Source organism: Lithobates pipiens, unplaced genomic scaffold, assembly GCF_037356315.1.
Source record: "Lithobates pipiens isolate NorthernLeopardFrog02 unplaced genomic scaffold, aLitPip1_a1.2 Scaffold_8, whole genome shotgun sequence".
Classification (NCBI taxonomy): domain Eukaryota; kingdom Metazoa; phylum Chordata; class Amphibia; order Anura; family Ranidae; genus Lithobates; species Lithobates pipiens.
This window is the reverse complement of record NW_027507903.1, coordinates 486,519,693-486,532,442: the sequence shown is the minus strand read 5'-3', so window position 1 is coordinate 486,532,442 and position 12,750 is coordinate 486,519,693. Positions and strand designations below refer to the sequence as shown.

The 12,750-nt window shown below is 43.2% G+C and overlaps 1 protein-coding gene across 2 annotated transcripts; it reads left to right on the top strand.

The window, feature by feature from the left end:
• The first annotated feature begins 2,806 nt into the window (after nucleotides 1-2,806).
• TEX52 (testis expressed 52) lies at nucleotides 2,807-12,750 on the top strand. Of its 2 annotated transcripts, none has more exons than XM_077468976.1 (3): nucleotides 2,807-2,883; nucleotides 5,677-6,187; nucleotides 10,401-12,750. In XM_077468976.1, exons 2-3 carry the CDS (start codon nucleotides 5,697-5,699, stop codon nucleotides 10,642-10,644), a joined length of 735 nt encoding a protein of 244 aa, XP_077325102.1. In that variant the 5' UTR covers nucleotides 2,807-2,883; nucleotides 5,677-5,696; the 3' UTR covers nucleotides 10,645-12,750. The 2 variants fall into 2 exon arrangements, with proteins under 2 accessions (XP_077325102.1, XP_077325101.1); XM_077468975.1 differs by having other exon boundaries at nucleotides 10,398-12,750.

Sequence of the window (12,750 nt, the reverse complement as noted above, 5' to 3'; positions counted from 1 at the left end):
TCTGTGTGCTCCAACCACACCGATTACACTCACATAACCTGTCCGACAAGTAGCGCTTTCAAACAATCAGCTGGAAAGGAGGCATTCCCCACACAAGCTTCCCTGCTCGCTGTGTTCACAGAAGGCGCCGAACGAGTAAACATCACTGGCTCCACCCAACGCGTTGCATCATATGTCACATTACTTTATTATTTAAGTTATCCCCAGCAAGCAGCAAGCCCCCTTGTTCCATATTGCTAGCATTGGATATGATTGTGAACCAGGAAATGGGGCAATGGAATGGCAAATGAGCCAGGTTCTCTATTGCAGCCACCAGGGGACTCATTCTCATGACTGAGGTTATGTAGATGACCTGAATACTGCTTCCTGACTTCCACTGCTTGAGAAACCCCTTCTGGAAGGGCTGCCTTCTCCAGCTTCCACTTGACCCTCGGAACCGTAGACACTATAGTACCAATTATTTTCGACACTGAAAGGCATGCAGGTGGGAAGCAGACAGGGCCAAGAGTATTGAAAAGTCCTGTGCTCTGGTCTCCAGCACCTACCCTTTGTTTTGGGACAGTAGGAAAAGGACATCCACGTAACTATGCAGGTGTATGCTCCTTTCTTTAATAAAGACCATAACAATCAATAAGACCCAGAAAAATACACAGGGTGATGTTAAAAGTCTGTATGGCTGGAGATGGTCTTGACCTACAGCGAACTGAAGGAAATTACGTAGGTCTTCTACAATGGGCACATGAAAGTACGCATCTTAGGACTATTGGAAACAAGCCAGTCACCTGGCTGGACCACCTATGAATTAGGCAAAATGTTTCCACCTTGAACTTCTCCCTTGCTGAAAATTGTCTCAGGTGCGCAAGGTCCAAAACCGGCCTTCGCAAGCTGTTCCTCTTCATGACCATAAAGAGGGGCGAGTACCTGCCCTGAAATCTCTCGCATTCAAAGACTGGCACGGCAGTGTATATGCTTATGCTTCCTTTATCTCAGAGTGAGGTAAAATCTATTGAAATTAATCCAAGATGAGGAGGACTTCTGATAAACCATGGATGTCCCAAAAAAGACCATGTTGACGTCCCAAAAGTCTGAAGCCCAAACTTAGTAGCTTCTTGAATACCCAAGTTCAAACTTTAGCATACTTCTGAGGGGAAATCTGGTCTCCGCACATGCTTTTCCTAAAATCCCGACCTGGTCTATAAAAAATGTGCGTCTCTCGCATGCTCCGAACTTCGTTCTCTAGACTGCCGTTTTCCGGCCTATCAGTCGCTGGTCCTGAGACAGGCCCCCAACTTACCAACTGGGGCCCGGGTTGCGGTAGTATCCAGATTGCCAAAGATGAAGCTCCTTCAAAGGGAATGCTATATTACGCCTGTTAGAGGCGGGATCAGCAAGCCCAGGCCCCAGCCATAGCAATCACTTGCCGTAACTGACGAGAGCATAACCCGCGCCACTAAACAGATGATGTCAACTTGGGGCCTCACCATGGAAACCGACACAAACTCCGGCTCCTGAACTACAGAGTTTCTGAAAACGCTCTTAAATACTGCGTCCACATTCTCCAACCACATTTTTATCCTTTTCGCCATGGCCACAAGAGCCCAGGCCAACTTCATGCTATTCACTGCATCTTCCAAGGAAAAGTGACATGTTTGCTCAGAAGGGAGTTATATCTCACAACCTTGCTCCACTCATCCAAAATGATGCTCCCTAGTTCCCTTAGGAATGGGGAAAAATAGAACACTGTCTCTAAGGCTACATCTCCACTATTGCGACCTCAAAGTCGCACAATTTAGAGTGCAACTTTAGAATGCTACCCTGATACAATTCTGAGTGCAGCCCCAAAGCAACTTTACAGTCTCTGGACCAAAGCTGCATCAAAAGTCACACCAAAGTAGTGCAGGGACCTTCCCAGAGTCGCTGCAACTTTAAGTTGCATAGATTGGAATGGGTACCATTGAAATCAATGGTGTCCAAGTCACATGACAAGTCACACTAGAGAAAAATAGAGCCCAAGGTGCTTACAGAACTTCTTCTTGCTTTGCAAAACTACAAGTCCCATCATGCCTCTGCCTGTGGGAGTCATGCTTGTAACAGTCAGCCTTGCAATGCCTCATGGGACTTGTAGTTTTGTAACAGCTGGAGGGCCGCCAGTTTGAGACCCCCTACTCTACAGGTTCTATTCATGTAAATGCACCCATCATTGCCTTGACCAAAAGGCATTACAAGGGTAAAGAGACTCATCTCCCTCTGCCTCACTGTCTGAGGTCTTCATAGATAGATGGCTTGGTTGAAACAGATCCAGTTCTTCCTGGTCATTCTAGTGGGAGAACATGCTGCGATGGCTTGTTGAACTTTGTGTATGGTTTGTAAGGCTGAGCTCAGGCGTGTTCGCAGTAGTGAATCAACCCAACAGGGATCCAGGCAATGACAACCTGACAAAGGGTTCTAGCTCCATCTCCTCTCTATCCAAAATTAAAAAAAAGTTTGGGGTTTGCATACTTTTTTTTTACTTATCAGGCAGGGAATGTGACATTAACCAATCATTCACAATTTGCCAATCTTTCCCTTTATAAATTTGCCCCTCAAACTCACTATTTTACATGATTCTGGTAAATAATATTGTGGTATAGGTCATAATATACTGTAGATTGCATTTATGCTCCCGCTTTTTGAATATCCCAGATCTGGAAAAATGAATAGACAAATAAGGAGTGTGTGGTTGGTATAAAAAGCAGTCCATTCATTGTTATGTTACCCTGACCACACACTGAGCACAGATTTGTGAGCACACATACACCTCCCCTCCCCGAGCTGTTGCCATGGATAGCAAACACACACGTACACATTGCCTTCAAACTATGTGGAGTCACCTCTACTAGACTGGTGAGTTTATCTGTAACTTCTATCTGTTCCTAATCCAAAAACTTCATACACTGTGATAGTCATCTACCCTAACACCTCTCTCAGTGGTTGCTATGGGGTATAGCACAGCATTTCCACTTGCCTTGTTTCTGTACATGGGGCGCATGCAGCCCTAGATTTAAAGTATATCTTAAACTATAACTTTTTAAAAAGTTTTGGCTACAGTAGGGAAAGGTTAGAACCCCTTTAGTTTCTTTTTTCAAAAAGTCAACTACAGTATGGACATTCTAAAATATTAACAAAGGCAACCTCGGCTGCATGTATGAAAAGAGGATTAATAGGAGATCTTTATGCTAATTTACAAATACTGGAGAATACTGAAAAAACACAAAAATAGCTATGTTCGGCGGAAAGACGATATAGAGGGTTTGGATGAGAAGCACTGGACACGTGCTCTTGAAACACTTCCTAGGACATCTCTCTCAGCTTTTTATTATACATAGGGCTCATTACACTCCACAAAAACTTTATGCTTGTGGAAAATAAATAACACCACTATGTCTACGGTGCTCTCTATTCAATGGTTCCCTTATCCATATGCTCTGGCGATGTCCAAAGCTTTATTGGTATTGCGAAAAAGTATTTATAACCTTAAACTTCGTATGCTCAACTGAGATAATAAGGACGCCCAACTGGAAATGCAAATTATGTGGATAAGATCCCTATATTTAGCATGTAAAGTTATTCTACAAAAATGGACATCTATTGACTCCCCAACCCATAAACAAGAGAAACATAATTATATACTTTAAAAGAGAAAAATTAACATACAAACATAGAGGTACACCCCAAAGATTTAATAAAATATGGTTACACTGGATAAAACCTACTAATTAATTATATGATGGTCTTTCTAGTAGAGAGGAGTGCGAGTAGAGGAGATAGATAGGAGTAAGGAGTAGTGGTAGAAGAGAGAGGCATAGAGGGAGTAAAAGAAAGATAATTATTGGCTGTTTGGAGGAAATGGCCACAATTTGATGACTAATGCCCTGTACACGCGGTCGGACTTTCCGACAGAAAATGTGCGATCGGATAGTGTTGTCGGAAAATCCGATCGTGTGTGGGCTCCAGCTGACTTTTTCCATTGGAATTTCCGACACATAAAGTTATTTTTTCTGACAAAATCTGATCGTTTAAATTCCGATCGTGTGTAGACAATTCCAATGAAAAAGTGCCATGCATGCTCAGAATAAATTACGAGACGAAGGCTATTGGCTACTGGCCTCTTTATAGTCCTGTCGTACGCGGTTTACATCACCTCGTTCTGAGCGATCAGATTTTCCGACAACTTTGTGCAACCGTGTGTATGCAAGACAAGTTTGGGCCAAAATCCGTCGAAAAAAATCTGACGGATTTTGTCGTCGGAATGTCCGACTGTACACTGGGGGAATTCAGGCTGTTCAGAGTGCAGAGTGTATTTAAAATTCTAGTATGTTATATTCATTATATGTTAAGTCACTCTGAGAGGTACAAAGTATGATTGGTTAATGTTTTTGTTTTTTTGTTTTTTATTAGATTCTTTTACTTTATGATATGATATGGACTAATTTGTTATATTTGTTTATATATTTTTGTAACAAAAAATTAAAAAGAGTATTTGATTAAAAAAGTTTATTTTTTCTTTGCATAGTTTATTAATAAATAATATTTTTCATATCAAGTAGGGATAATCCTAGCTAGATAATTTGAATCCAAATGTCGATTTCAACCAAGTCATGTACATACCCTAAAATATTTGAGGGCCCATTTGCACTTAAGCATTCATTTGCGGTGCTTTATTGCACATGGGTTAGGGCACAGCATGACACCTGTTTAATATTGTGTGGATGAAAAAGCATGCATGACCCTTTTTTTTTTTAACAAAGCAAGGTATATGCCTTGTGTGGTGCTGTTGTGTTGTTGAGCATTACTATACAATGTGTCGGGGTGCAATTCACAATGATTGGCACTGCCCATAGAGCTGGTACATTGCCATGCGTTGTGGCAATACGCGTCTTAGCGCGCCTTGCCACAATGCATGTGTGAATGGGATGCCAACACACCACACTGTTTTAAAAACATAACATTTCTTTCAAAATGCAGTGCACCACAATGCACAGTATAAGCGTTGTGGTGTATTTTACTTAACTATACAATGCATTGGAGTGTAGTTCACAATGACGTTCACGGCACATAGAGCAGATGCTTTGTAGCAATGCACGTTTCCACATACAGAAGTGTGAATGGGCCCTAAGCTGTTTTCCTATCATGCTTGCAGGCTGCAGTATTCCCCTTCTGCCAGATGATGGTGCTGTAGCTTTAGCGGATGTTTTCAATCTGCAACTCGGCCTGTGAAATGACTTGCCTGTTATATTGATCCACAGGCTTCTATACCTATTAAATCACTGATCTGGAAGTAGATAAAGGTTATAACTTTGCTCTGATTCCTCTAGCTGCATACTAGTTCTATGTCAGAACATTGAGGCCAGAAAACTAGAAGAAGGAGGTCAGCAATGGCAGCCTCCATATTTCCCCTCTGTATAGGGTTATTGGGGCTTAAATAATCTTATCAGGGTGCACAAATCTAATTTTGTGTGTGTAGTTTGTATATATATTTAGACATGGGGGCAGCCATGTTTGAGTAATATAGATGCAGGCCATGCTTGTTATGTAGTGTTGCACAATGATTGGGCTTTACTGTCCCTCTTTATCACTCTTAGTATAAATCAAATTGGTCAGGTTGGACCTGATTTTAAAGCGTGATTTCTGTTTCAGGTCTTTCCAGGTTTACAGACATGTCAACAGCAGTAATTCCCTCCCCCCACCCTGTACCCTTGCTACCCGATCCCCCAGTTCACTCCCCTGGCTTTGCGCCCCGTGGAAACCATCGGATATTACTCCAGAGCCTTCCTTACAGTGATGCAAAATTGGAGCTGCTGAGAAGACTGAGGAGCCCTCTAAAGATGGAGCAGTCCACTTCTCACACCCTGGGCTACCTGACTTGGCTAGAGGTCAGCCGGCTGCCCCCTCTCCTTCCGCTGCGGCCGGACCGACCATATGATAGTGCTGTGTGGAGACAGGTAACCGCGGCCCCAGCCAGCCCCAGACCCCAAGACTCCATCCCTGCACCCTCCCGAATGGAGGAGAACACATGGAGTAAGTTTGCCCGTTGCAGCGGGGTTCGGAGGGACGAGAGGGAAGCATGTGCTTTACATATACGGAGCCAAGGAAGAGCGCCTCCTACGGACTCACAAGGGAACATACTTCCACCTCCTGGGTACAAATGGTGAGTGGACCAAATTGGTTGGTATAAGCCATTTGAAGTTGCTCTAGTTCCTACTGCCTACCTGTTATATACTCTGCCCTAAAAAATGACTCAGTTTTATGAGGTTGCACTTATTTCCCCAGAGTGCCTCTGCTCTGCCTTGTAACACATAGGGGGTTATTTACTAAAGGCAAATTCACTTTGCACTGAAAGTGCACTTGGAAGTAAAGTTGCTGTAGATCCGAGGGGGACATGCAAGGAAAATTAAAAATAGCATTTTAGCTTGCACATGATTGGATGATAAAATCAGCAGAGCTTCCCCTCATTTCAGATCTACTCCTTAGATTTAGAGCGACTGCACTTCCAAGTGCACTTGCAGTGCAAAGTGGATTTACCTTTCGTAAATAACCCGCATAGTGACCTGCATCTGACCTTCATGCTCAGTTCACACTGCTGCAAGGACAAAGTCCTTACCACTTTGCCCTGTGACTTCCTTCTGACTTGATCCGACTTGGATGCTATTTAGGAGCCTGAACAAAGGCTGAAATCTCACCAAGTCAGACCAAAGTAGCGCAGGAAACTTTTCAAACCCCACAAGTTTAGCAAGATTAGCAAAGTTTAAAGTATTATTAAAGCCACAACAGTAAAAATCAGTCTGAGTATGCAGTAAAGCATGCTCGTTATACTCACTGTGGAACCTAAGGGGTTAATCCTGTGCATTGTGTAAAAAGGCTGTAAAAAGACTTTTTGACCCCGGCTTTCTCTGATTCTCCCCTATTGCCACTGTCCCCAATCCATCTCCTGATAAGACAGAGCCATTGGAGTCACTCTGCACATGCTCAGTTTAGTTTTTCAGAGAGTTTATTTTTCTTGGGAGGGTGCATGTGATCAGCATTGGGTTTTTATTTTTTTGCTAAAGAAAGACAGACATTTTTTTAAAAAATACAATTTTCTGTTTCTTTCTTCCTTTTCCTGTTATAGCATTTTGTAAATAATCTTTCTTCATAAACGTAGACCAAAACTTATTCTGCTATATTTCTTTGGTAAAAGTAACCCAAATCACTTTTCTGTTAAAAAATAAATAAATAACCCAAATCAGTGTATATTATTTAGTGTGTGTGAAAACTAAAGAGTCTACAAGCTATGGTATATATGTATTGACGGTCTATCTAATTTCTTGAGGCTCAAAAATGCCATAACAGTACAAATACCCCCCAAATGAACTATTTTTGAAAAGCAAACAGTACATGGTATTTAGTAAGAGGCATGGCAAATTTTTGCGAGGTTGTACATTTTTGTCAAAATTTTTTGCAAAATGAAAAGAATTAAATATATGTTTGTTTTTTTCCCACACAGTTATAATTTTAACAAGTTATGTCTCACACACAGCATAGGCATACTTAGAATTACACCACAAAACACATTCTGCTATGCCTCCTGAGGATGAGGATACCACATGCGTGAGACTTTTTCAAAACCTAGCCACATAGAGGGGCCCAAAATCCAAGGAGTACCTTGGAGGCGGGTGCTGCTGTCAGATTACAATATCAAATGGGGGAGGGGGGGTTTGTTTGTGTGCATAGGGGAATCATAAAAAAAATAAAACTAACAGTGTATGGCTAGCTTTAGGCTTTAAGCAACCTGTGTAGAACTGACAAATCCAGACAGTCCCTTCTGTGCTAAGGAAGTTGTATCTGTCCCTTCTCATTCTGCAGTCTGTGTAATCTGGTCTCTCTACTGTTGAGATTTTTTCACAGCTGTAGAAAACAAAGCAGGGAAAGCTGCCAGTTGCAAGTGGTAAATATTAATTATTCAAATATTATGTGCTGAAGGAACTAAAAACAACTATTTATTCCGTAATGTAAAATTGATCTCTAGAATCTGATAAAATATTCCATTATGCAAAGGCCTACAATACAAAATGACAATGACAATGCAGACAGGAAAAGAGATAGAAGACACGCAGAGACAGGGACAAAGGGGAAAGACAGCCAAACAGACTGAATTCATTTAGTCCAGGAGATATAGAATGATAAGGGGAATTGCTTATATAACTTGACAGAGTGTTAGCTGATTGTAATACACAGATTAATGGCGTATCCCCAATAGTTGTCCCTCGAGTGCCGAACAAAAATGTCACTGCTTTTTCAAGTTTGCAGTCCTCTCTTTCTCACATGCTCTCCGCACTGAGTGCTGAAGAGCAACCAGAGAGAGAAGTAAATCAAAAGAGCCTGAGAAATGTGCATATACAAATAGCATGAACTCATTAGATTAAAAGAAAACCTCACTAAAATTGAATATACGTTTTGACAGCTGTAGATGTCAATTCAAAAGTTATTTTAATTTTTTTTTGATCTGCACCTGTCATTACAATATTGCCAATGATCCTGCCACAAAGGCCCTCATTCAGGCAATTTCTGTTATAGGGTGACAACACTCTGTCTCCTAATCCTGCTCATGTGTCACCCTGTTACTGATCCGGTAGAGACTACAAGTGGCCAATTCAACTGACATTACACAGGCATGGTCCACTGTTGTTACCATCTGTGAGAAATGCCATACAGCTAAAGCTGGAGTACATGTAGACAGGAAGTGGCCAGCCAGAGCTGGAGTGCATGTAGTCAGGAAGTGACCAGCCAGAGCTGGAGTGCATGTAGTCAGGAAGTGACCAGCCAGAGCTGGAGTGCATGTAGGCAGGAAGTGGCCGGCCAGAGCTGGAGTGCATGTAGACAGGAAGTGGCCAGCCAGAGCTGGAGTGTATGTAGTCAGGAAGTGACCGGCCAGAGCTGGAGTGCATGTAGACAGGAAGTGGCCGGCCAGAGCTGGAGTGCATGTAGACAGGAAGTGGCCAGCCAGAGCTGGAGTGCATGTAGTCAGGAAGTGGCCAGCCAGAGCTGGAGTGCATGTAGTCAGGAAGTGACCGGCCAGAGCTGGAGTGCATGTAGACAGGAAGTGGCCGGCCAGAGCTGGAGTACATGTAGACAGGAAGTGGCCAGCCAGAGCTGGAGTGCATGTAGACAGGAAGTGGCCGGCCAGAGCTGGAGTGCATGTAGACAGGAAGTGACCAGCCAGAGCTGGAGTACATGTAGACAGGAAGTGGCCAGCCAGAGCTGGAGTGCATATAGACAGGAAGTGGCTGGCCAGAGCTGGAGTGCATGTAGACAGGAAGTGGCCGGCCAGAGCTGGAGTGCATGTAGACAGGAAGTGACCAGCCAGAGCTGGAGTACATGTAGACAGGAAGTGACCAGCCAGAGCTGGAGTACATGTAGACAGGAAGTGGCCAGCCAGAGCTGGAGTGCATATAGACAGGAAGTGGCCGGCCAGAGCTGGAGTGCATGTAGACAGGAAGTGGCCAGCCAGCGCTGGAGTGCATGTAGACAGGAAGTGGCCGGCCAGAGCTGGAGTGCATGTAGACAGGAAGTGGCCGGCCAGAGCTGGAGTACATGTAGACAGGAAGTGGCCAGCCAGAGCTGGAGTGCATGTAGACAGGAAGTGGCCAGCCAGAGCTGGAGTGTGTGTAGACAGGAAGTGGCCAACCAGAGCTGGAGTGCATGTAGACAGGAAGTGGCTGCATAGGGGCTGAAGGAGATCAACAGAACTGAGATATAACAAAGGTTGAAAAAAGTGAAAATAAGTATTTGATTTAAAAAAATAACAATTTGATTATGGTAAACAGTGCATAGAGCAAACTATATGTCATCCAGTTAGGGCTTTCACTTTAGGAGGTTTATGACGCAGGGAGGGGGCACGGCTTAAGATCAGGTGACCGCCGTGATTGGCTGTCACGTGGTCCGAAAACTTTCAGTAAAGCGATGGTAACAGTGCCAGGCACGTGCTCTCGGCACAGGTGTATTGGGGGCAGTTAATGCAAATATGTGGCCCCTCAGCACTATGGACCAGGCATCGGGAGGCTGCATATTTGCGTACAGCTGACACCAAGGAGTTAATTAATATAAATAATTTATCCATCCATTATTTATTACAGGCCTTTTTATATAGCACTCAAACTTTCGCACCATTTTTTAAATACAGTACATTCCCATCAGTCTGTGCCCTCAAGGAGCTTACAAGGTCCCTAACTCTCATTCATACATACACATGCTAGAGTAAATTTAGAAAGGAGCCAATTAACCTATGAGCATGTATTGGAGTGTTGAAGGAAACCCATACAAGCACAGGGAGAACATGCTAACTCCATGCAGGTCACTTTTTATCCATTTGGTGTTTTCAGCAGGTACCCATCGCTTGACAGAGGTGCTGCTAGCAATTTGGAACATGCAGTCCCCACCCCAGAGGAGTCTGGCTTCTTCTCTACCCACCAACACCAGCGCAAACCCCACAAATTGACCCTGAAGAGTAACTCCCCAAATTACAGCGAGATCATGCAGAGGTATCGGGAACTTCAGAGAGGTGCACGGACTGTGGTGCCACATAACAGTAGAATGAGCACACCAAGGACTGCAATGCAATTAACCTGAAGAATGCACACAGAGCCATCAGAGTACTGGTCAGCGTTGCAACAGTACACATTAGTAGTGTAGAGCCTGGCAAACTATGAATGTTTTTATTGTTATCTAAGGACGTCCACATCCTCTGACTGCTGAGGATAAAACTACAATGGATCTGTATGGTACAGTCATAACATATAGGGTTAAGGCATTGCAGCATGGTAAGACAATAAGACATGCAGATGGCGTCGCTTCAATATTCTATGCCACACAGCTGTGCAAAATCCCTTGGCCTGTAGGCAGCATGGTGTTCTGGGAATACTTAGGCTCCATGCGCACTGGGTTTAAAAAACACCAGTTCCCTTGGCTGAAAAAAAAAACACTCTTACAGAGCATTTTTGTACATATATTTAAGCACCTTTAGCCTTTTTTTTTACAGAACACTCCAGTCAAAAACACAAACCAGAAGGGTATTTTTTCCTGCCTCTAAACGTTGAGCTTAAAATATGCCTGTAATCCTCCTAAAGTGCATGGACACATAGGATAACATTGAGCTGCTTCTACTGGCAAAACACAAAAGCAGCGATTTTTAAGCCAGTGTCCATGGAGCCTTCTTAATGTGCACTTTTTAGTGGATTTACAAGTTTGCATAAATACATTACTGACATAATATGATATACAGCAACAGTGTAATTTCTCAAAAAAATCCACCTTTTATAATTAAAAATCTGTCCTTAAGCTGCATTCATTGGTTGAATAGTTACTCCCTGCTGCTAAAGCCACCCGATCACTTCAACACACCCTTAAATGTGCTGACCACCCCTACTGTGCATCTTTGGTTTCACTGCCATTCTAGGGGCTCGGGCTGGCCATGGTGGGCAGAGTGGAGACTGACAAGCAAAAATCCATTTACTCGTCATATCTTTAGTGAATGAACCTGGAAGCACTGAGCATTTTTAGAATTCACCATTGTAACCTCTCTAAAATTCGCACCTTTTTAACAAATGAAACCACCAAACTCCTCATTCACTCCCTTGTTATCTATCGCCTTGGCTATTGAAACTCCATTCTCATTGGCCTGCCTCTCCATAGGCTATCACCTCTTCAGTCTATCATGAATGCTGCTGCCAGACTTATACACCTTACCCACCGCTCAGTGTCTGCCAACCCTCTCCTCCAATCCCTACACTGGCTCCCAATCATCTAGCGAATTCAATTCAAAATACTAACCACAACATACAAAGCCATTCACAACTCTGCCCGAGCTACATTACCAATATTCTCTCTAAATATCACCCAAATCATCCTCTTCTCAAGACCTCCTACTCTCAAGCTCTCTTGTCTCCTCCTCCCATGCTTGTCTCCAGGATTTCTCCAGAGCCTCTCCCATCCTCTGGAACTCGCTACCTCAACCTGTCAGGCTATCCCCTACTCTTGCTACCTTCAGGCGATCCCTGAAAACTCATCTCTTCAGGAAAGACTATCTTGTCTCCAACTAATTTTTTACCTCTTCCATCAGTTCATTCCCCACAGTTACAATCTTTTGTACCACCTGCCCCACCCTATTAGATTGTAAGCTCTTGTGAGCAGGGCCTTCTTAATCCTCTTGTATTTTATTGTATTATAAATGTATTGTCTCCCTTTTATATTGTAAAGTGCTGTGTAAACTGTTGGCGCTATATAAATCCTGTATAATAATAATAATTTTGTCAATTCCGGATTCAAAGCTTCCATTGCTCGGCTAAAAAATAAAGAATGTCCAGAAAAGTCTCTTGGTAGCTGGAATGCAAGCAGCTCAAACTCTGAAGATATAAATATTTGCACTCTTAGCTACAAAAGTAGCAGAGAGATCATTATGTAAACAGATGTTACAAAGTATAGCGAAATGCATACATTTAGCAGATATTGTCTAACAACTATAAAATCAACTACACACAGCAGTCTCCAACCATTTTGGCACCAGGGACCGGCCAATTTCCCCAGGGAATGAGGGGTTTGGAGCAGGGGCTATTCACAGAGTCTGAACCCCTCTCCACAGTCCCTCCTTTATATCAGTGTCCTCAGTTCCCCTTTACATCACAGCCCCCCTTTACATTACAGGGCAGTGCCTTTTACATCACAGTGCCCCTTTACATT

Bases quoted from the DNA above. Each gene is read 5' to 3' on its own strand.
- TEX52 (XM_077468975.1), top strand. From the start codon at position 5,697: ATGTCAACAGCAGTAATTCCCTCCCCCCACCCTGTACCCTTGCTACCC. The intron at 6,188-10,397 runs GTGAGTGGACCA...TGGTGTTTTCAG, and splicing joins CCACCTCCTGGGTACAAATG to CAGGTACCCATCGCTTGACA.